The following is a 20,260-nucleotide window of genomic DNA, read 5'->3' as shown; positions in this document are numbered from 1 at the left end:
GTTCACTGGTGAAATGTTTAAGGACATTGTATTATTTTTTTTTTTCCTTGCTGGAGCATGCTTCTGATGTTAGTCAGATTCCATAAAACTTGAGAACATTGTATAACCTGAGAAATCTGCTATAACTTTGGAGTTTGAGGCCAAAATAAAGCTCTAACACCATCGCCTCCACAGCATTTCTTGTGGGCCAAGGTGGCAAAACCAAATGATTTTGAAATGGACTTTGAGAAGGTTTCTTTTTTTGTTCTCTCTAATAATGTTGATGGCTATAGAGTGCTGTGTGAATAAGTTTTTGTGCTTTGTACTTGGAAGTTAATAAGTAGTGGTAATTTTCAAAATCGATATGGAAAAAGAAAGTTATGTTTGCATTTTTACACTTAGGTAGAGCCCAAAGTGCGAGTGCTAGTTCCGGGTTCTTCAGTGCATTCTCTTTTGTCCTGCAAAAGCAGAAACCACTTATGATTTAGGAAACAAAAACAAACAAAAAAAGAGGCAAGAAAGGAGCCTTTGCCAGTAGGAGTAATTTGTTGCCTTTACTGTATCCTGAATTTTTTTTCTACTTAAGGGAAACTTTAAAGGAAACAAGTATGCCAGTTGTAAATATGCTACACACATGAAGATAGATCTCTTGCTCTCCTGTCTTCTGTAAAGTCCTCCTACCAATGCAGGCAATCTGTCCATGGATCTCTCAGCGACTCTGGAGCCTTTTCATTATTCAGCCAATTAAAGAAAAAAAAAAAAAAGCCCAATCTAAATGCTAACTGAAGCGAACTGATTAGGAGTCAGTAACTTATTCACTAAGTTTTAAGGAAAGCTGTATTAAGATACTTTTGCAAAAATGGTTTATAAATTCTGAAATAGTGGTAGATTTGACCTTTAGCTTTTTTCTGTTCTAAGCAAATCGTGGTCCAAGTGCTTTTGATTTGAAATTTTTCATATTTTGACCTGGCCCATGTTTGAGCAGAATTTGTCGGAAATTTAAGCATAGGAAGTCAATAAATGTGGTTTAAGGAGTTCTGATGTCCAAGCACTCACATACTTTCCTTGTTCTGTACATATGCTTGAAATGCAATTTGCTTACCTAAAGATGGTATGAATAGGAAATTTTGCTTATAAATTTTTCAAATTTAAAATTATGCAGACTATTAATTGACAGTTAAGTATAAAAGTGTCCTCACAAGGTCTTTATCAAGTAGGTAAATGCAATTGTCCCCATTTTACAGACAGAAGATGCTATCCAGGTTGCAAATGATACTATAGGTTATGTAGTGTTTTCTTTTATAATCTTTTAATCATGAAGAAATTTTGATGAAGCACAGAATCCTTTCCCAATGTTTGTTTCTATTTTAAATTAATTTAAAATACATTGATATATTATATTTTTATGCTATAATTGTATTGTTAAAATTCACTCACAATGACCTTTTAGGAGTTTTGTACTTTTTTTTTTTTAAATGCACATTGTATGAAAGTATGATTGTGTTTTTCACATGTGGGCACTGGGCTAGGATCTTGTTCAGTATGAATGACATGTCCATTTTCGATTTCTGACAGTAATAAGAAAACTGATCTTGGAAGTCATGCACTTTTGACTAAAGCAGGTGCACAGGGTAAAAAGAAGAGTAAGCCAACACCGTGTGCCTCGCAACAGCCCAATCCTTTGGACCAAACTTGTATTCATCCAGAGTCTTATAATATTGCAATGAGGTAAGCAGTGGGAAAGTTTTTGAAGCATTGACACTGTCAATTTTTAAAACGAAAGTACTGATTTTCCTGACAACAGCCTGCTCAGCCTTTTGAGACACAAATACTTACATTAATTTCATGCTTTCTCCCCTTTCTTCAAGAAAAAGGTATGCTTCAGAAGTTCTGTACAAGTGAAGGGTTTCAAATGGTGTGTTTTGCCTTTTATGTGCATGCAAGTTTTTAGTGTTGTTCTTCGTTTTTTTGGTTTTCACATAGCTTTTCAGTGACGAAATCAGTGAATTTTCAGAACTTTGTCAGACTTTTCTCCCATGACCCTGTCTTCTTCATATCACGACTTTGTGCCTCATTGAGGCCACTTTTCTCAACTTCCTTCTGTTTGCCAACTCTCTTTATGCTACACATCACTTTCAGTTTGGACTTTTGGTTCACAAAGTGTGGAGACAAATCATTTGTTCTAAAAATGTCTAAAACCTGATTTTTTTTTTCTTCTACCTTGCCCCTATATATTATGTAAAAGGTGATAACTAAAACATAATTTTATTTGTTCTTAAAAATAATCTAATTGAAATGCCATTCAGTCAGCAGTGGTTTAATACCTCTGCATCATTAAGAACTGCTTTTACATTGTTGTTTATGTTCAGCATGTGCCAAACAAACTTTCTGCTTAGTAAATTTTGACCACCAGAATGTGTTTGAGTGTGCACACAAGTGCATGGACATATGTGAGCATGTGTCATTGTTGTGAGGCTTTAAAATTAAATTCTGATATTGCAAGATCTAATTAAGATGTATATATTAAGTTCCCAAATACATGAACACTGTGGTGGTTTTACTAAGTGACCTTTGGCTAAAGGAAGAGAATGGTTTTTGTGTAGGTCAGAAAAAAATAATTAGGAAACCATGTGTGCCTCTGGTTAGGGGATACTGCAGCTGGTAAATACTAGTATAAGCTGTGATCCTTTCTGTCATCAGCCCTGGTTGAAATTGGACTCTGCTTGTCCTCTTGAGAAAACATTATCTCCTACCATAAACCAGCACATATTTATTTTTTTAAGTGATTTGCAGTGAACAGGTTCTTTTCTTAAAATGTGCTGGAGCTAATTTCAGCAGTAGCTAGATGCTTTAGGATTCTTATGATCTCTGTCAAGAATATTATTCCTGGAGAAAGTCATGCTTCCTGTTTTATAAACAAAACTGTCTTTAAGCCTCAGAGAGATATGCTGAATTTCTGAATTTATGAAGCTTGAGTTTCTTATCTAAAAAAGTCTTACAGGACCTTGTGTTTTTAGGACACCCTCCCTACAGTGTGTGCTCTGTTCTCTCTCTGGTGGAGATAACTGCATATACAACTTCCTATGCATAGGTCTGTGTGCTTTGCTTCTGCTAGGCATGCAGTGCACTTTTGTTTCCATCCTCTCCCTGCCACAGTTCATTCTTCTTTGTGCCTGATTCTAGGGCCACCAAGCAATTGCCTGCTAGAGTCCATGCTCTTTGTGCATTGTATAGGTAACTTTGGTTTCTCCTTTTCCACAACCATTTCCCTCTTTTTTTTATGCATCGGTATTTGTTACTAGTTCTTTGCCCTGTGCATAGCTGTGGAAAAAAGTCAGGCAAGGTCCTGATCTTAATGATCTTATGTTTGGTAGGTGGCTTATAGGGTGAAGAAGCTTGATCACCCCTACTGGAGATTATTCAGAGTGAGTCAATATTTAAAAAAAAAAAAAAAGTTGTTCAAAATTAATGTTGATTTTTCAATATTGTATTTCATTCAATTTAAATATTAAGTAGTCAGGATTTGGTTAATAGTCCCTTCAGCTTTCCAGCCCTAGTGCACTAATAAAATAATCAGTAAAAGTGTTTACAGTGTTACCAGCTTTGCTTAAAAGCTGATGTGGAAAGATTGCTTCAGGGAGCAGAGAAGTGTAGCCAGTTAGTGGTAGAATACTATAGGAATTTATCTACATATGATACCTTCACAAAGGTTGGTTGGAAATTGTGACTTTGTTTCCAGAGCAGCGCAGATTACTTTCATATCTGAAGTGCTGAGTGGGATTATTACTGCATAGGGTAGCTCAAATATTCACACACAGTTGAAATTCTGGAGACAATTTTAGTAGGTATCACAAATCATATAATTGTGTTTTGGAATTTGGCTGGAAACCCAGGATAAGCGCTATTTGGAAAAAAAAAAAAAATTTTTTTAAAGTAATTTAACAAGCACAAGTTTTACACCTTGACCAAAAGACCCTGGTTTGAGTCACAGGCTTATGCATGATTCTGAGAGGTGGCCGCCACCTCTTGCACAGCCAACACTGCTTAGAAGGTACGTTGCTGGTTCTTAAAATGTGTTCAGGGTCAAACTCGGACTTCAAGAGCCACAAAGCCATTGCAGAAGTATGATGTGGCTACAGACCAGTGCTACCTGTCATGTCATTTCTCTTTGGCTTATGCAGTTACTTTAAAGTAAGTTTCCAGCTGTGCCGTTGTCTGTTCTCTGTTTCTCATCAAACACTTTACCTTACTAGACTGAATTTTCAGGTGAAGTGTTTAGATCCAAGTGCATGTTGTAGGTATTGTGCTGTACAGGTTTTTTCATGCAAAAGGATATCAGTTGATATAAAAACAAATATAAAACCACAATAACATATCAGCTAATGGAACACCAAAACTAATAAGCATAGCACCTATCTCTAACTGAATCAGTCTTTTCTGTTTTCTTTGGGCTTTTTCTGTTGTCTTAATTCTTGCATTTATGAGTATCTGTACACATAGTTTGATGGGGGGGGGGGGGGGGAAGTCTCCAAGTGCTCTCTGTGCTTTCTATGAATGTACTCTATGTTCAACAGTATTTTTCTTTTTCTTGCAATGAAGAGATAGTTTCCTTGAAAGCTAGTTAAATATGAAGGTAATAACTTTTATGGTATAGATTGTATTAAAATGCATTAGCTTGATATCACAAAATGGTGTGGAGAATGGGCCAAATATCTTTTAATAGTTTTTCATTGCAAATAGCTGTTTGAAGAAAAGAAAATACAGCTCTGCAGCAAACTGACAAAAGCCAAGAAGTGCAGTATTAAAAATTGACACTGATGACATAAGGGCTAAATATAAACCAGACATCCTCCACTCAAGCAACTGATGCTATAATTTAACAGTGATTATATATTCAAAATTACTTTTCAAAAAAAGCGTATGAGCTGTTAAGCTTCTCGGAACTTACGGAGATGGCTTTCCAAACCAATTTGCTGCCTAAATATGAATTAAGAAAAAATTCTACTAGGAATTCAGACTGCATGGAGGATTCAGTCCAAAGCTTATCAGAGCTGTTGACGAGTTTTGCTGGCTTTGATAGGCAGTGGACGGGACTGGGCTTGTAATTCCCTTGTGCTGAGCCTATCAAAAAGCTTCTGAGTGCCTGAAGATCAAATCATGTTTGTGTTGTTGATTTGAGGTGTCTTACTGAAATCAACCAACATCCAAAAGACTTTTTAACATGTTAGAACTAAACCAGGTTTAAAACCTAATTGATAATTCTTATAATTTAAATCAATGTGCATGAGAAAATTTGAGACTGTTAGAAGTGGGTTAGAATCAGTATTTTAATACATATATTTTTAAACAAAATACATTTTAAAGGAGTTCTGTTGCGTTGCTGCCTTCAAAGTATTTCTTTCTTCTTTTTCTGTGGTTACATAGAACTTTGTCAGGGACCATGTCAAGCTCACAAGTGGGTCTGTGCTACCAAAGGGCAGAGTTGTTGTCTTGAAGAAGATGGGCAGATTTGATTCAAGGCATCAAAAGACAGCATTACTTACCTCTTACAACAGAAATTAAAATGAATTGAATAGATGCTGCATAAATGAGTCATAAAGGCTTCCTCATGCAACATCTACCACATCTTGCCAAGAGAAAGTAATCTGTGAAAATTTTATTGGATTAAAAGTTTTCATGGGAAATTACATTTATTTTTAAACTAAATAAGCTGGTGATTTTTATCCACTGCTTCTCTCCAAATTACCCAAAAGCAGCAGTCCACATTACAGATTTATGACATACAAAATTATCAGTTTTTAAAACAATGTTTTTGAGGGATAGAAGTTCACCAAAATTTGAAACCACTAATTTTCTTTTTCTGAACTGTTTTGTAGCTTGAAAGGCCAATCAGGTTTAAAAAAAAAAAAATTGGTTAGAAGAATTGCTCCCAAGTGGTGACTTTGGTTGCCAAGCTTTAGGCTGGAGCCAGTTTTTATGGCTGAATTAGAAAGCCTTGAAAAATAGGGGGTTTATAATGGAAACACTGATGTAATCTTTACTACATTGGCACAAATGGTGCTGGTATGATTGATTTATGGGATTTAAACATCTTAACTTAAAATCTGTACAATTTCTGTAAAATAATTGGAAAACACCCTACTGGTGATTTAACACACTCTGCAGATGACCAAAACGTTTTTTTTTCATGGTTTCCACACTGTCAAAGCTTGGCTTTGTCATGTGCAGTGATAAAGCTTACGAACACCTCTAAACATTATGAATCAGTATTTCCTAAAAGTTAAATAAAAAAAACCCACTTTGTAGGCAGTGTATTTTCCTGCAAAGGAGAGCTGTGTTTTAAGTTTCTGAAAAATCTATATGTGAAAACCAGTTTATAGTGGTAGAATCTTCTACATACAATTAATACAACATGTAGAGCATATCCAATTTCTTGGTACATATTGTAAAAGAACTGGTAGGAAAACCAAGGAAACGTTTGGGAAGTCCCAAGAAGTTACAACCAGGTTATGCTTATAAACCAAAATGCTGGAAAGAAAATGCAATGTTTTTTCTTTGTTGTATCAGTCTGCTGGGTGCAGTTGGTTTCGTATGACTGAACCTTAACATTTACTGATTTTTATTTAAATCTCATAAAAATGCTCTTTGCTAAAGGTTGGCACTCAGAATGTGTATTGCTGCTCACATTGCAGCATCTGGCAGACAGGTTGTATTTCAGTCAGACTTAGATCTTTTATAAATATTGGTAAAATATTTCTAAAGTTGTGATTTAGCATAATGCAGGTGAGGATCTTCCTTGGCTAATTACCCGGGTTTAGGACCTTGCCTGGTAGAGGATAGTACCACTCGCTGCAGTTGGTTATGCCGTAAGAGAAGTTTTTGATGTACTGAGCAGAGTGACTAGCAGTGAAGATTCATGTCTTGCTCTTTGCTGGGTATTGACAGTGCTGGTTGATATCCCTAGAAGGACTTCAGAATCCCAAGAGGATTCAGCAAAGCACTCATTCATGTGCTTATTCTTCACCAAAGTAAAACATTTGGATTTGATGCTCATTTCAGCAAAGCATTTATGTTGATAACTTTTTATATTCCATTGTTGATGGATTGATCATTTTTCAAGTATTCCTGGTGTTTCTGCTACTCTTTACGTGGGTGGATGTAGCAGCTGATCCATAGTATCTCAGTTGCTATTCTGAAAAGCTGCACTAGCTAGTTTTGAAGGCAAGTACTGACACGTAAGAAAATGCAGAAGGAAAACTGTTGATTAGGGAGAGACCGCCAAAAGAAAGAGGTCTCCCTCCCCTGCCCTTTATGCAACTGCACACTTGTCCTTTGATGGCATTTCCAGCTCTCTGCTGGGCTGGCTTGCTTCTGTCCGGGTCCCCTAGTTGTCCCTGAGCAATTGAGGCAATGTTTAAGGGGAATAGAGATCAGGGAGGGAATAGTTACTTAGTATGGTGTTTGAGCAATGAGAACAAATTGTTGTGTTCTATTTAATAATGCAGTCTACATGTGAATATTTTACAGAGGACAGGAGTTTCTACTGTGATAGGATGCCTTTCCTTAAATTCACTGCAAAGTCAACCGAAATATCTTTTGTCCGCTTTCAGTAAGACTGTACTTGCATGTACACAACGTGTGTGTGTGGTGTGTGTTTATTCAAGCTATTTAATGTGCAAAATAATACTTTCTGGTAAAGTCTTATGTTTCTCTTTAAACCCCCCCCAAAGAAAGTTAAGCTTAGTAAATTAGTGAATCTTTGTGACTATTTCCAACAGGAAATGGCTAACCCTAATAAGGAGAACACTTGCAGAATTAGGACCATTAAGCCTAATAAATAGGTCATATTCATCACTTCAGAAAGCCAGTTCATTCACAGGTCTGACTATTAACGTAGTAGCTGGATTTTTAGAGGTCATATTTTTGAAAGTTATCTTGTCAGTAAATAGAAGAGCAGAAAAGGCTTTCACTGCTAATTGCCATCCAATAAAGACATTTTAAAACTTTTATGTGATGTAAAATATACAGTTAACAAGAATGATTAGAAGAACTTGGAAATAACAAAGAATTATCCTCCAGTTACACTATAAATACTAGACCCATAAATCAAGTGGTATTTTTTAATTTGTTGAAATTTTTGAAACTTAAATAACTTCCTACTGGTTGCATTTAAAAAAAAAATATGAAGAAAAAATGAACTTTTTTATGGAATGATCTCCTTTAACTGTAATACTAATTCTTTGTGGATAACTAATCATGTTTTACTATTTTGTATCTCGGGTTACACTTCAGTTATGTGATATATCAGTAGTCATGCAGCTAACAACAGCATGCCTAATGGTATTGTAGCAAAGTGGCTATGTGGCAGTGTAACTGCATCTGAATTTCTGTTCTCGTTTAGAAACTCATTGTTTCTTAGATTTATACATTCAAAATGTCATAAACTATCTGAGTGTTTTCTGGTCTTCTGCATGCAGTCAGATAATCTATAATATTAATAATTTATGCATTTGAGGAAAAACATATTGGTTAAATATCCTTATCTGGCTAAACCACATAAGTAGTTTTAAATATTTGAAACTTTAACTTTCCGTGTCCAGCAACTAATTACAGAGAATGCACAAATATTGTTTGCTATATAATCTGCATCAGTAGTTGAAAACTGAGGATCTGTATTACTAGTGAGAACAGAAACAGTCAACATCTGCATTATAAAAATAATGCTTTTGCATTTCAAAACATTACTAAAATATAAATGTCTGCATAATTTAAGTTTCCTACTGTCATGAATGTACATTTTACCTAACAAAGCGCATGCTAATGCAAAGTTGTTTTGTTTTCAGAGTGATTATGTTGCATTACCATTAATTCATGTGTGCACTGTGACGAGATGTAATGGCGTATCATGTTGCTTTAATGTAACGAATCCAGTACTTTCAGCTCTTAAGTTGTGTTACTGGAAATGATTACATAAAACAAATGACTATGACTAAAACCCTTGCAAAGGTTTAGAACTCCTGCACATTAGAAGAAGCTTTTTGGGGTGTTTAAAGTAACTTTGTAAAAATTTACAGAATACTTCCCTTGGTAATAGTTTTACTCTTTTCTGACTGTTTTTTGCATTGCACTGAAATTTGCATTATCTTTTAAGCATTGCAAAAGCTGTGCTATAATTTTGTGCAGATGTGTATGTTAAATGAACATGATGTGCTTATTTGTTACATTTATGCTACTTTTCTTTCTTTATCTGGGTAAGATGGATGAAATTATGTATTAAATAAAAACATCAGTGATTTAGCCATGACTATTCTGTGCAGGTCCTGTCAGACTGAAAAGATTGCTTTTAAAACTAAGGTGGTTGCATAGGTTTCTGAGTATTCTCTAAATCTCAAACCCATAAAACTCGAAGTCTCTAAACCAGCTAAATTTCGCTCTGTTCTGACTCTCCTAAAACTCTGGCAGCTTTTATCTGAGTTGATGTGCCTTGAACAGAAAGTTCGCCATTCACTCAGACACTAAACATTTGAGGAAATAAGGATAGTATATCTTGTAAGAATGACCTCACTTCAGAAAAAACATCTCATCTTTCCCATTTCCATTTCTGTTAACTTTTCTTTAGGTTTTATCTTTCTAGTAGATAAAGACAGCACTTGAACTACTGCAACATGTTATTTAATTCACATATGTAGCCAGGAAAATACTTGAAGGGCTTTCATTTTTGCATAGATCATTCATGTTCTTATGTTGTGCAGCTGGAACTCTCATTTACAAATTGGGTAAGTGAGCTATTTCAAAGATTGTAGTGAGATAGTTTAACATTATGAAGATCAAAATATGTAAGTTAAGGGAAACTTTTTTCCCCCCATAGCCATATCCCAGCCTTATTACCAACTATATCCTTTTTTTCTGACCTTGAAATAACTCTCAAAGTTGTTGGGTTGCTTTTTTAATAAGGAAACATTTAACTTTGTTCTTAGCAATGACATTTAAAAATAGAAATGATCAGTATAATGCACGACTGTTCAGTCAGAGATTTGTGCTTTATATTGATTTTTTTATTATTATTCTAAGTGTCCTTAGGCTATGTTCATTTGAGTGAAAATGATACATCAGATATATAACTAGATTCAACAGTATTCTTAAAAACTACATCTGTAATCACCAAGAAATTTACCAAAACCTAACCTAAAAAGGTGAGAATTTCTAAAGTAGAAATATATTGTTTCTGTTAAAGATTATTTCTTTTGTGTATATGTGCACGGTGTACCTTGTTACAGTGCTCTGTTCAGCCTATAATATATCTTGTCATTCTGAAATACTCTTAACCAAATGCCTGATTTATAGAATATTATTAATTCTGCTGTGGTCGGCGGGACTTCTCATGTACTTAGACTTGGGCATGTGTTTAAGCGTCATCTTCAGGTGGAGCCAAAATTTTATTCTGAGCAGTAACCATGTTAATAAGTTATGTAAACAACTGTAATTGATAACATAGAGCCCAAACCTACCACTCTTGTGTAGATGAGGAATCCTTTTTAATATCGGGTAAATACTTCCATTGGGATTTCCAGAGGATGGGGGAGGCAGAGGAAGGAGCGGGCAGCGAAATAACTTTCATGAATAGTAATTGAGGGCTCAGGCACCTGGGTTGTGTCCTGTTTCAGGCTGGTTTTCTTTCCAGCAGCCTGCACGTAGCACCGTGCATTCTGATGGCATTATCCACACGTTCGACAGTTTTGTACATAATGGGGTTTTTTTTAATACATCGGTGGGTGTTCCGTGTGGTTGCACTTATTAGCAGCAAAACCCACCCTGTTATTGATTTACAAAGTGAATGTGCTTCTGCGAAATCCTAATGGTGAGAAAATGTTACTTGGAGGTACTTCAGCTGAATTTCCATTTGGAGTGAAATAAAGCCAAGTATGTGAATGTCAGCAAACTTGTTTACAGGGGTTGGCGGTAAAGCATACATTGTTTAGAAGGTTGAGTCATGAGGCTGGTCAGGTTTGTTGTGTTACATCTGGCATGTCAGTCAAAGCCAGGGCAGCTGCCGCCTGTCACTAGTGCTGTGGTAGGGCATTGTCCATCCATCAGCGTTAGGAGCCAGCAGCCCCAAGGAGCTGTGTAAAGAGCACTTTGCCTGGGCCTACGTGCAGTTTCAGTATTATCAATCCAACCACTCTTAGTGCTCTTTGGAGACCAACAGAAGATGGCTTCATAGTAGGTCTCATATTTTTGATATATAGGCTATTATTAGACAAAATATTTGAGTAGTAGTAGTGTTTTGTTGTTAGTTTATGGAAAATAAAAAATTATATTTAATATTATAAAGAACATGGCAACTGTTTTTGATATTTACTTTGTTTCCAAACTGCCTCAAACTACTTTTAAAAAGTGATGTCAAAAGTTGAAATGCAATCAAAGCAAAATTCAGTAAACCCTGAGAACAGCATCATCCACTGAATCCTTATTAATTTTTTTTCTTCATACATTGCCACATGAAAGATCTGTATGCACTAAGAAAATTAATGTGAAAATTATATCTGTCACTATTAAGTGCAAATCTATGTGTTTGAGCTAATAGTCCACTTAAATCGCCATGCTTGCACTTGAATTCAGTAAAAAAGTGGAAGTCCTGACAGCCAATTTTAAAGGATGTCCTCCTTTGGCGAAATGAGTGGACATTTTGGAGTGAAGCTTTGCCCTTGTGCTCAAAGATGAATTTTGTGATTTATTGAAAGTCAGATAGTGCTTTCATTATGTTCCTTCTATTTATATTTTCTCAAAAAGAAATTTAATTTTGTATTTCAGTGCATATAGCTTTTTATCACTCACCACCTGAGTAATGTCAGTTGGATTCTTCAGGTTCAAAAAAAAGAAAACAAAAAAAACCCACTGTCTCCTGCCAAAAGAAATACTAGACTCAGGTTTGATAAAAGCACAGAATGTTTGGGGGTTTGGGTTTTTTTGGGGGGTGGGATGAGTACTAGGGGCTTTGGGGGGGGGGGGGGGGCGGTGGACGGCACGGGTATGAGTACCAGGGGCTTTTGCTTTCTTATGGAGCTGGAATGTCTCCCACCACTCCCAAGTGCAGGGCATGAACCTGCTGGTCAGCACTTCTTTTGTGGCTTGTACTTTACACTTGTGAAGTAGGATAAGGACAGGAAGGAGGGATCTCTTTTAGGAATTTGGAAGGAATGTTTACTCGGACTCTGAAGGCCAGGGACAATAATTCTACCTGTCTGCTGTGGTGGAAAACACGCAAAAAACCATGTGCCTCCCTCCAACAATAAGGGCTATGATAAAGCAGGGGAGATGAGTTTTTTTCATGGTGAGATGCAGAGTAGGGCAGCAGGACACATAACTGAAGTGTCTACTGAGAAAAGGACAAATTGCTTTATTTAGTATAATGTGACTTAGCTTCTATGAGCTGCATCCTCATTTTTATTGGTTTATATCCATTAAAGATTTGTTTTGCATTTTTAAATCCTTCAGTAAAATAAGGACATTTATTCAGTGACAAGTAAACATTGTCTAAGGCACCACTACTGATAATAAGGAGTAGGGTCTGCATGTGAATTTTTGTCATATATTCTCTGCGCTTCTCAGCACATGTGCCAACATTGCTGAACTAAAAACCTCAGTTAGTGTGGTTTGGGTTTTTTCATTTATTTAAAAAAAAAAAAATCACAGATCAAGATATATTTATTTTAAAGTATTTCTTCTCAGCCTTTTTAGATGCCAGTCCAAATTTGTCTCAATCTGCAATGTGTGTATGTATGTGACAGTAGGGAAGGATAAGGGTGTTTGTGTTGTGTAACTACTTTGACTTGATAATTTCCTAGTTTCTAAAAAACTAATTGTTCTTGATCATGAAGTTCATAGACAAGTATTTCATGTAAAGTTTTTCTTAAACTTGGTTAAAGATTCTTCATATTAATTTAATATTTTAAATGTTCATTGTTGTTTTAATAAATTGCCATTCATTTTAATTTGAATGAGAGTGATGATAAAAATGACAGTATTATAGAACTCTCACTTATTTCTAGGGAACTTTCATTGTAAAAGACATCTTTCAGTCATAATCAGATTTTGTTTTAGCATGAGATGAAATCATCAGTCTGAGAAGCGATTTACATTTTGAAATTTTGCTTCAATTTTGTAATCTATTCCAGGAGATACTTGTATACAGATAGACTCTATCTATGTATGTCTCTGATCAGTGAGTTCAGAGTTGTTGATGATGAGTTGAGAGGATATGCACTTGGGAAACTGTTCACTGTTCATATTTTTTTATCAGACATTTTGTTCACACATCAATGCAAGAGTAATCAAACCCCCTAAATATAGCAAAGGTTCAGTTTCCACTGAAGGATGTTACAAACTTCTCTCTGTGTCTTTGTTTGAACTTCCCAGGTTTTTATCTTTCATTGGAGGAAACACAAATGACATAGGAAAATCAGATATGCAGGAAAAAGTAAATGCAGTAATTCAAAAGGAAGGACTGGAAGGCACAGCCAAAAGGCTCAATACAACGGTGCACACGCTGCAGCTGATCATTGATGGTCTGACTCAGCCTGAAGGCTTTGACATTCGAACAGGTAAACCTTTGCTTTGAAGGCTGTAATCTCAGTTTGATTGTTCTATATACCAGTTTTAGAGCAGCATGTTTTCTTCTTCTAAAGTCAGTTGTAGATTTTCATGGATGTGTAACTCCATTTCTTTTCTCAGGCAAGGTAAAGGCTATATCATAGTCAGATGTTTCTTTCCAGCTCAGTAGGTAAGGAGTGTGAATCCTGTCTTAAATCATGGCATTTTCAGCCATGGGAAGGGGCTTGTATGCCTGTTAACAAATGAAATAGTTTCAATATGTTGACTCTATACTGATTAAATCTGTGTTGGCTCTCCACCATGGAGGGGAATGCTGAGACCAAGCTGAAACAGTAGTAATAAAGGTCTGTGGAGCAGTGGTGTAGTACTGTGTAGTTCTGCTCTTTTATTGCACTGGTTCCTGGAGAAAAGTGTAATTGGAGCACATGGCTCGTGACCTACCTTGGTTAAAACTTTGCAGTAGTGCTTAACAGTTTGGGGTGGAAGGGAAGAAAGATGAGATAAGCAATGAAGTAAAACATCTGGGAGATGCTGTTGTTTAATGAAACTTACAGCTGGATTCTCTTACAACAGCAAGAGATAAAGGTAGGCAGCAAAGATGCAGGCTTATAATAACAAATAATAAACTTATGCTTAAAAGAAATAACATTTCTGTCCCCCTTTTTTCAGTTCATTAGTGGTTTCCTTGCCTATTTTATAAATAGTGATCTTGACAATGTGTATTTTCTGTCTCCATTTATTCTGGTGGTCTCACATCTAAATTACAGTAGGATAGACTATTAACATATGAAGATATAAAACCAAAAGGGACTCTTCAGTAGAAACATCCTTCTGATCCAGTACATTCAGTATTACTGTTAGGCAGACTCTGTGACTGGAGTAGGCAGCCTAGTAGCCTTGTATAGCTGTAATTCATTGTCTTTGTAACCCTGCTAGTGACTGTCAATGAGGAAATGCATCACATCTAACAGGGCTCAGGCAGATTGAATGATTTGTACCCTACCCTGATTCAAAAAATAATCTTGGTTTAAGATTCAATTCCATTGTTGTTCCCAACAGTAGAGATGTGACATTAGGGAATTGTGGACAAAGAGTAGATTTCCTATGTATCATCTTAAATTTAATTGAAATTCCATGTTGTTTATTTTTCCTGAATAATTTTAGTGCAAAGGAAAATGGGTAGAATTATTTGGGGAAAGGAAAAGAATAGTATATTTTATCACATTATTTTAAAAATCTTTTTCTAGCCAAAGCTTGCAAGGCATTTCTTGCAAGAAATTGTCTTTTTAACGTTAAAGTTGAACAGCTAATCAGGTAACTGTAATGAATCTGCTAGGATGGGGGGGGTGGGGGGGGGAGGGGAACAGGTTTTCAAACATATAAAAAGATTCCCATCGTTCCTCTGAATCTCCCTGTGCTCGTTGCCCTGACTGGCTGTTTAGTTGCTTTTTTTCATTGAAGTACCACTGTACAGTATAATGTTACAAAAGGATTAACCATTTTGGACCTGAGTAATTATGTACATTCCTGCAGTAGAAAATCTGATGTCATTCAAAGCCTATTGGTGCATTTGCCATCTTGTGTACTCAATTGGGGTTTGATCCTGTGGTGGCTTGACCCTGGCTGGACACCAGATGCCCACCAAAGCTGCTCTATCACTCCCCCTCCTCAGCTGGATGGGGGAGAGAAAATATAACAAAAGGCTTGTGGAGATATAAGGACAGGGAGGGATCACTCACCAGTTACCATCATGGGCAAAACAGACTCGACTTGGGGAAAATTAATTTAATTTAGTTCCAATCAAATCAGAGTAGGATAATGAGAAATAAAACCAAATCATAAAAAGACCTTCCCCCCAGCCCTCACTTCTTCCCTGACTTAACTTTACTTCTGATTTTCTCTACCTCCTCCCCCATGGCAGCACAGGGGTCAGGGAATGGGGGTTGTCGTCAGTTCATCACATGTTGGCTCTGCCGTTCCTTTCCCCTCAGGGGGAGGACTCCTCACACTCTTCCCCTGCTCCAGCATGGGGTCCCACCTACGGGAGACAGTCCTCCATTAACTTGTCCAATGTGTGTCCTTCCCACAGGCTGCAGTTCTTCATGAACTGCTCCAGTGTGGGTCCCCCACAGGGTCACAAGTCCTACCAGAAAACCTGCTCTGTGGGCTCCTCTCTCCACAGGTCCGCAGGTCCTGCCAGGAGCCTGCTCCAGCGCGGGGTTCCCACGGGGTCACAGCCTCCTTCGGGCACCCACCTGCTCCGGCGTGGGGTCCTCCATGGGCTGCAGGTGGATATCTGCTCCACTGTGGACCTCCGTGGGCTGCAGGGGGACAGCCTGCCTCACCATGGTCTTCCCCATGGGCTGCAGGGGAGTCTCTGCTCTGGCACCCGGAGCACCTCCTCCCCCTCCTTCTTCACTGACCTGGGAGTCTGCAAGGTTGTTGCTCACATATTCTCATTCCTCTCTCTAGCTGAAATTGCCATTTTGCACCCCCCACCCCTCCTGCCCCCTTCTTAAATCTGTTATCCCGGAGGTGCTACCACCGTCGCTGATGGGCTCGGCCTTGGCCAGTGGCGGGTCCATCTTGGAGCTGTCTGGCATTGGCTCTGTTGGACATGGGGGAAGCTCCTGGCAGCTTCTCCCAGGAGCCACCCGTGTAGCCCCCCACTACCAAAACCTTGCCACACAAACCAATACAGATCCACAGCCTGGTGAAGTTACAGACTGACAGATTTTCAGTACATTTTAGCTATGAACTTTTTCAGGCTGTATTTTATTTCTCAAAGGTGAATATAAGAAAATGGTCACAATCCTGTTTTGGTGATGGTCTCTGGAAAATCTCAGTCGTATTGTATTTTGGAAAAGGTAAAACAGCAGTAGGGAAAGGTTGAAAGGGAAGTTGTTGAGAAGGCTCAGAAGGATTTTCTGCAGGAGCAGAAAGTGGTAAGCAAGTAACAAGAGGGTTTAAAAGATCTGTCTATGCCCTTAAATGCAGAATGTGAATTCTAATATATTGGGATATTACCTGCTTATAATCACGTGTGTGTGATTTTTAAGTTGTCAGTGCAAAGAACCAGTTTATTTTGTGATATCATGGGAAGCAGTTGTTCGTGTGATGTCATGGTGCAGATGAACAGCAAGCCTAAGCATAGCGCCTTGTTGACTTTTCTCTTTAGTATTTGATGAGACCGAGTATTCACCTTCCTGTATTTGTATAGGAATAGAATTTTATGTATAATTTATGTAGCTCAAGTAAGAGTCACCTCAAGTCTTTTCTCCCTAGCTGCAAGAAAATTTAAAGAATCTTTCGGTCACTAGCTAATATACTACATGCTTCTGATCCTCTTGTGATAGTTTCATACCACGGAGTTCACCATACTTATTACTCCATTAATCATAGTCTTTTAAAGTGATTCATAAAATACAAGAAACCAGTTGTTTATCACAGATGGGTCTTTATTTAAAAAACTTAATGAAGCAGTATTTGGGACCTTAGAGCTACCTTGGATGACTTCTTAATTAGAAATAATTAGCTGGAAACAACCCTTAGAAAATAACGCAAGCTTTTTCTGTGGTGTCTTATTTTTGTTTCTTGTTTCTTATAACAGATTTTGATAAACCTGACTTCAAAAGAAGCATAGTCTGCTTTGAAGACTTAAGTGTTGGTACTGTTCTGACTGGAAAAGTTGAAAATGCAACGCCATTTGGAGTTTTTGTTGATATTGGTGTGGGAAAAGCAGGTTTGATTCCAGTGCGAAACATAACAGAAGCAAAACTTTCTAAAGTGAAGAAGAGAAGAAGCCTCGGGTTAGGTCCTGGAGAAAGAGTGGAAGTTAAAGTGCTTAATGTTGATATTCCTCGACTGAGGATAACATTGGATCTTATTCGTGTTTTATGAGAGGGTTTTTTATGATTGAGCCTTCATTTTAAGCTTAAGTAATGTCAGCAAGGTTCTGGAGATTCAGGCATTTAATGACAGTGTTGAAAAGGAACAAATTTTGAAACCTTCAGCCTTGCTTTTTTTTTTTTTTTTTTAATCTAACTGTTTTTCCACATTTCTTGAATCTTTTCTGTTAATAATTGTTGGAACAGTTTATTGGATTACCTCCAAGCAACCTTGTTATTTTGTCTGCAGAGCAAATGAAATTCCAGTGGACTGTCAGACAGATCTCTTATCTGTTCTGTCTGTGCAAGGTTTGCTGTCTCAATCTTTAGTCAGTACTGCATGAGCAGACACATCTACTGCTCCCCTTCAAAAAAACCAGCCATTCAGTTTGCCTGTTTTCTGATTGAGAGTCTAAAAGAGGGTACCTAGTTGTAGAAAAAAGTGATCTTTTTAAGTTAGTCAGTGATGACATCACTTCGAAAGTAGACTGAAAAAAGAGCATCTACTAATAGTATTGTTGGTTCAGAAATATTCTACTTTAATTTATATGAGCAACACTATTAGGAGGTCTGTTTATCTGTCTTATTATTGCTTGTTCAGTTATCATTGATTAATACATATGGATGTACCTTGGGGTTTAAGGAACCTTGCTCAAAGGTGTCAAGACATTTATGTTGTTCTATACTTGTGCAAAATAAAAACATTTCTGTCCATCTTTTCTCAGTGTACTCATTCTACAAGTGATTTAACAGTCCTAGTTCTTTTTCTTTCCAATATGTAACATATCAGTAACACTTCAGCTTAAGAATGCAGCTTGTGAGGACGCAGTTGTCTGACTTTTTGAATGGTATGCACTTTCCTGAACTTTAATACCAGACTACAGCCCATGGCCTGATGTTCCTGATTTCATAAAATAGTTCTAGTCTGTCTTGGACTCCTTTAACTTGACATTAATTTTTTTTCCACCTTTGATATAAAATATTTTTCTGCCTGTTTTGAGTGGAAAACAATTTTTCAACACTTGTCTTCACACACTATGCTTTTAAAGGCACGATTCTCCACAAAAAAACCTTTTGCTGTTTGTAGATGCTTGCAAAGCTTTTCTAGACTTCTGTTTTAATAAGAATGCTTATTGTTTCTTGCTAGGAGTGCCTGGCACATGAGGTTTGTTTCTTCCACTTAGAGATTTTTTGTTTCGATGGTGTTTCAAAGTGTTTACCAGTTTGGCCAAGTTTGCAAAGGACAGGCAACGTACAGTGGCAGAAGAGCCTCCAGCAACAGCAGATGTATGTGGCCTTTCCAGGGAATTTTTGGTATATTGGACATTTATTCCTTTGAAGTCATCAAAGTTGCCTGTAAGTTGGCAGAAACTCCTGTCTGTAACAGATGAGCACAGAAAGCACCTATAGCGAGTGTCAAACATCTTTGATGACAAGGTTTCTAACTACAAATGTGCAAATAGCTGTTGGCAGAGGGACTATATATTAGTTAGGAAAAGGTTGGCATTATTTAATCTCCCAGCTCTGTGCCTTAATTTTCAAAATTAAGATCCAGCTGTAGACAGTGTATTTTGGAGATTATGGAATCATTTAGCAGATAGAAAAAAGCAGACAGATCTTACTAACTTCACTGCATTCATCTACTGAATTAAAAAAGACCATTCTCTATGGTATGAAGGTCAGCACGGCTTGGAACCATGTTTCTCAGACCTTTTAAATTTCTCCTGTAATACTTGTGCAAAGTAGATTTTGTTGATATGAAATTAGAAACTGTGATATTAGAAACTGTTACTGTCTTTGAAAACACAGATGCAAAGCAAACAAGCTGAGATTTTTTTTTTTCTTCTGCAAGTGATGCGTTCACTGATAATGCTGCAGTATTTTCTGCTGTCTCCATCAGTAGAGTTATCTAAATTCTGCTGAGCTTTATATATGATCTCTACAGTATCTAAGCACTTAGCAAATGAACTGAATTTGCTTGACCTTCTCTAAGGAGATAAACTTGATATTCTTCTGTAGCTCATTTCAATGGCTAAGATGAAGAGTATTTTCTCTTTTTGTACTATTTTGTTTGTTACTGGAATTCATTTTTTTAATCTTTAATATCATGAGGACTATAGTATCTTCTGCACTTTTGTATATATCTTTTGGATTATCATAAAATTCTCTAAATAAAAGACTGTGATGGGTTAACCCTGGCTGGACACCAGGTGCCCACCAAAGCCGTTCTATCACTCCCCCTCCTCAGCTGGACAGGAGAGAGAAAAAAATATAACAAAGAGCTTGCGGGTCGAGATAAGGACAGGAGAGATCACTCACCAATTACTGTCACGGGCAAAACATACTCAGCTTGGGGAAAATTAACTCAATTTATTACAAATCAACCAGGGTAAGGTAATGAGAAATAAAATCTTGGAACACCTTCCCTCCACCCTCCCTTCTTCCCGGGCACAACTTCACTCCCAGATCCTCTACCAAACCCCCCCAGCAGCACAGGGGGATGGGGATGGGGTTTACGGTCATTTCATCACACGTTATTTTCTACCACTTCATCCTCCTCAGGGGGAGGACTCATCACACTCTTCCCCTGCTCCGGCGTGGGGTCCCACCCACAGGAGACAGTCCTCCACGAACTTCTCCAACGTGGGTCCTTCCCACGGGCTGCAGTTCTTCATGAACTGCTCCAGCATGGGTCCTTTCCATGGTGTGCAGTCCTTCAGGAGCACACTGCTCCAGCGTGGGTCCCCCACGGGGTCACAAGTCCTGCCAGAAAACCTGCTCCA

At 37.5% G+C, this 20,260-nt stretch overlaps 1 protein-coding gene across 5 annotated transcripts in view; it reads left to right on the top strand.

Annotated features, from left to right (window-relative positions):
- Positions 1-18,191, top strand: part of SRBD1 (S1 RNA binding domain 1) — a 135,349-nt gene extending 117,158 nt beyond the window's left edge. For all 5 annotated transcript variants that reach the window (XM_069800303.1, XM_069800305.1, XM_069800304.1 and 2 more), the window contains 3 exons: positions 1,555-1,707; positions 13,396-13,580; positions 17,201-18,191. In XM_069800303.1, the coding sequence (XP_069656404.1) occupies positions 1,555-1,707; positions 13,396-13,580; positions 17,201-17,490 (628 nt within the window). In that variant the 3' untranslated portion in view covers positions 17,491-18,191. The remainder of the gene's footprint in view (positions 1-1,554; positions 1,708-13,395; positions 13,581-17,200) is intronic.
- Positions 18,192-20,260: the final 2,069 nt, after the last annotated feature.

Source organism: Haliaeetus albicilla, chromosome 13 (genome assembly GCF_947461875.1).
Source record: "Haliaeetus albicilla chromosome 13, bHalAlb1.1, whole genome shotgun sequence".
Lineage (NCBI taxonomy): Eukaryota > Metazoa > Chordata > Aves > Accipitriformes > Accipitridae > Haliaeetus > Haliaeetus albicilla.
Note: the sequence above shows the minus strand (reverse complement) of the source record. Positions and strands in the feature narration are given on the sequence as shown.